Genomic DNA, 4,261 nt, shown 5'->3' with positions numbered 1-4,261 from the left:
CTCCGAAATCACAAAAGAGTTCCCCTACCGGGTCTGTATACTTTGTGACTTTGTTCCCGGTTACTGGGTCCGTATACACTCCCCCGAATTTCCAGTGGCCCTATCCACTCCCCCGAATTTCCAGTGGCCCTATCCACTCCCCCGAATTTCCAGTGGCCCTATCCACTCCCTCAAACACCCACCTCTATTGCACCACTCCCCCTACGTTGTTCTTCCTTTTAGCTATAAATAAGACTTTCGTCTATCTCCACGTGCTGTCCAACTCCACCTATTAGAAAAGGAGTTTCTACTAGCTTAAAAGAACAAACGTCACGGAAGTACGCGAACCACTGGATTACCGTGTTCTCACTCAATCCAGTCAGGGACACAGTGTGAACAACTGGCTCCTTGAAACTCCAAGAGAAGAGAAGTTCAACAATGTTCCGTGAAGTCAACTGACTATGTTCGAGGAAGGTGTCCTTACACAAAAAAACCTTCTCACCTTTATGAGTTGGGCACCTAAAGCACCTTTCTTCCCCCCTACCTGTTTTTACTAAAGTCGTCTGCCTCGGACATTGCAGACAAATTGGAGGCACTGATCGAATCAAATTGTTTTGTTGCAAAAATCTAAGCGCAGCTTCTTCGTTGGGGGCATTCTCATATAAAATATTATAAGCCATAGTGAAAAAACAGCAAAACTCATGGCGCCACATTGTGAAACTCAATCAATTTTTAAAAAATGAAGCACACAACTAAAATCGTATTTTAAAAAAGGCACAAGAAAAGGAGAAATTGATGATTCAATCACTGAAGAAAAGACTAATTAAACAGCAGTAACTGTAACACTATAGAAATATCCTGGAACTTTACACATGTGACTAAAGTGAACCATGCAAGTCAACTGAAGTGGCGCGAAATTACTTTCGTGGCGTGGTTCGCTATGCCAAAATTAAATAACAAGTTTAACATATGTCTAGATTTTATAATATGATTTTAAAAATAATTTTTGTACCACTTAACACTTTTCCACCACATGCCTATATAGTAAAAAAAAACCTGGCTCCACACACCATTTGAGCTAATCTGAAGGTGAAAGTAGAGGGTTCAGAGAAATGGGCACTGCTCTCTTGTAAATGCATGGATTATTACCAAACTTGAGGGACAGTTGTATGAGTGAATAAGGGTTTTATTCGTGTGAAGAAAAAAACAATCGCTTGATCACGGCAGCCATTTTGAATAAATTATGCAAAATTTAAGTAAAATATAACGAAAAAACCAAATTTTCACCTTCCTGATAAGTGATTTTACCCTAAATCTATAACAGTTAATATTCCAGAAAGATGATTTGACCATTTCTACATAATAAAAATCACAACAGGTGGTCGCTGGGTGCATTTAGAGGCATTGTAGAGTCAAAATAAACATGTAGGCCTACCCTGTTAGGGGTCAGAAGAGGTCAGCACGAAGCAAAAGTATAGGGTTCAGAGAAATGGACACTGCTCTATTATAAACTCATGGATCATTACCAAATTTGGAGGACAGTTGTATGAGTGAATGAGGGTTTTGCTCAAGTGAAAAAAAATCGAATTGCATGATCACGGCAGACAATTTGCATAAATTATGCAATATTTACATGAGATATATAAAACCTGCCACTAATTTCCCCTTCCGAAAGCAAATGCCCCAGAAGGATAATATGTACAAAGTCAATTTTGAGTGTGGGTGTGTGTATGTGTGTGTGCGTGTGCGTGTCTATGAATATGTAGGTCTCTTGAGAAACATGAAAAAAAAATGTGACGATAGCTAACAGAAGTAGAAAGAAATACATGGAATTGTAAGCCTACTCACTGTGAAAATATATAATCCAATTTTGCTTGCTCTAATAGAAGGGAGTTTGGTAGCATTTAGTCCGTGAGCTGTTGCCGTGCCTGTTTGACGTCAACAGCGGTGTGCCAGATGCGGAAACAGTCACGGTCAACACACAAAGCAGTGTTGCACTGGGGGCAGTGGAAGCGCGTCTGGGCCCTTTTCTTGATGGTCGCACAGACCTTGCATACTGGGCGATGTTTAGGATCCAAGTATTTGGCAGGGAAGTGCCCGAACTGTGCAGCAGAGAGCCGGTCAACAGTTGGGTTCGGCTGCGGCCGGCATTTTGATTTGCGCACAGCCATGTGGGGCTTGATAAGCGCATCCACTACAGCAGACTTGAAGTCCTTCACGTTGTCCTTGCCACCACTGCGTTTGTACAAAATGTGGGCATTCACAAGGCAGGCATCTTTCACATAGAGGTAGAGCGCGAGATACCATTTGTAGCTGCGGTGGGGATATGAATAGTTTTTGTGCAGCTGATCGAAATGATCGACGCCGCCCATGTACGCATTGTATGTCTCAGCAATTACTGGCTTTTCGACCCGCCGAAACCCGCCGTCATCCTTTGCAGAGCGCACCAACTTGTCCATAGTGTTATTCGTGTGGACTGTGCTAAGAAGGTGCACGCGCTTTGTGTCGTGCCAAGCCGTGGCAACCATGTCACCAGACCTAGAAAACACTGGCTCGTCGCCTTTTTTCAGGGGAAGGTTGGTGTGTTTTAGGGCATGAGGGAACCCCTTTCTGCTCTCCACAACAGTGCCCACTGCTCCAGTCTGCTTTTCCCTCAGGTCTGCAAAGAGTGCTGGAGAGGTGTAGAAGTTATCACAGAACAATATGTGACTCTTCCCAGTGTACCCATCCATCAGGGTCTCCACAAGATGATGGGTGAAAGGCTTACCCGCTGGTACTGGAAAGTAGTCCTTCCCAGTGTACACAATAAATTTCAGACAATAAAACGACACAGAGTCGCACAAACTAAAACACTTGAAACCGCGTTTCGTTGGTTTGTCTGGCATATACTGTCGAAAGTGACATCTGCCTTTGAAGCGAGCCATGCTCTCGTCTATGCTGAGCTGCTGATGCGGATAATACACGGCACTGAAGGAGGGGATGATGAGGTCTAGGAATTCCTGGACTTTTTGCAATGGCTGGTAGCCATCCTGTCTACGAGGAACATGCTGTGTGATATCACTGAAGAAAAAGAAAGGAAATCCAACAAATCAACAACAACCAACCAATTACCAATTTGTGAAACTTGTGGTGGGATGCGAATCGTGAACAAGATTTTTTTTTCTTTTGATTGTTATGACAGCACTGAATAATGATAAAAATTTCAATACATTCAGTGTGATTAGTATTGGCTAGATCTATAATGTATTGCTATGAAAAAATATAGAAGATTTCAACAACGCCTCGTCTTTGTTTTTCTTTGACAACTGGACATGACAGACTGATATCCAAACAAAATTTTCCGTCAGCAGATTTATGATCATGATGAAGAGGCAAAGCTTTGAGGATTTAGAATCTAGATCTAGATCTACTGTAAATTAGGAGTGAAACTGAAATATCAAAATGTAAGGTAGATCTAGACTTACCTGAGATGAAAGAATGCAGACAGGATCTTGAAGCGATGCTTGGACATGATGTGCCGGAAGTGAATATCAACCAGCCAGAAAGAGCTCCAATAGTCGTCAAGACTAGGCTTCGGGTTGAGACCCAAAGCGATCTGAAGGCCGATGAAAGCTTGCATCTCTTCCTTGTTGGTATTCGACCACCTTTTCTTGTAGTAATTTGTTTCTGGCAGGGCATGTAGGCACCGGGCTGCATAGTCATTAGTCTTGTTTTACTATCAGGTCGATCACAGCTGGCTTGAAAACAAGACTAAAGAAGTCGATACATCTAAAGTCTGTGGTGTCAACCAAAACACCTGGGCGCTGCTGAAATGGAGGGAGCCAGTCATTACTGTATGGGTCCATCCCATCGTACAGATTCCAGTGAAACTCTGGGTCTTGAGTAGTTGTTGTAGACGTGGGAGTGCGAGTTGGTCTAGGCCTGGCGGGCGGTGGAGGTGGCTGTGCCTGGGAAAGCTCACTGTCACTGTCAGAAGACAAAGATTCCCGAAAACGCGTCGGTCTAGTTCTAGCTCTTTTCGATCTTGATCGACAAGTTGGAAGCGTAGTTGATTCACCATCATTCTCCTCATCTAAATGCCACGAAATATCGCTTGCATTATCAGGGGCAGACTGTCCTGAGTCGCTGTCATGGTGAAAGAAACTGCTGTTGGTAGGCGCGCTCGAATCACTCATTTTCAACGTCTTTTCGGCTCGAAATTCGCAACGAAAATGACCAAACAGACGCTATCTTTCCCTCCTTTTCGTTCGTAAACCAGTCGGAAGTAAACATAATTGAAAAC

General features: G+C 43.3%; 1 protein-coding gene across 1 annotated transcript; it reads right to left on the bottom strand.

Moving 5' to 3' along the window:
* Nucleotides 1-532: 532 nt before the first annotated feature.
* Nucleotides 533-3,048, bottom strand: LOC101863793 (piggyBac transposable element-derived protein 4-like). Its single transcript, XM_035973482.1, has one exon. It carries the CDS (start codon nt 2,901-2,903, stop codon nt 1,884-1,886), a length of 1,020 nt encoding a protein of 339 aa, XP_035829375.1. The 5' UTR covers nt 2,904-3,048; the 3' UTR covers nt 533-1,883.
* Nucleotides 3,049-4,261: the final 1,213 nt, after the last annotated feature.

Source organism: Aplysia californica, unplaced genomic scaffold (assembly GCF_000002075.1).
Source record: "Aplysia californica isolate F4 #8 unplaced genomic scaffold, AplCal3.0 scaffold01281, whole genome shotgun sequence".
Classification (NCBI taxonomy): Eukaryota; Metazoa; Mollusca; class Gastropoda; order Aplysiida; family Aplysiidae; genus Aplysia; species Aplysia californica.
Note: the sequence above shows the minus strand (reverse complement) of the source record. Positions and strands in the feature narration are given on the sequence as shown.

Coding starts and splice junctions, on each gene's coding strand:
- LOC101863793 (XM_035973482.1), bottom strand. CDS start 2,903: ATGGCTCGCTTCAAAGGCAGATGTCACTTTCGACAGTATATGCCAGAC.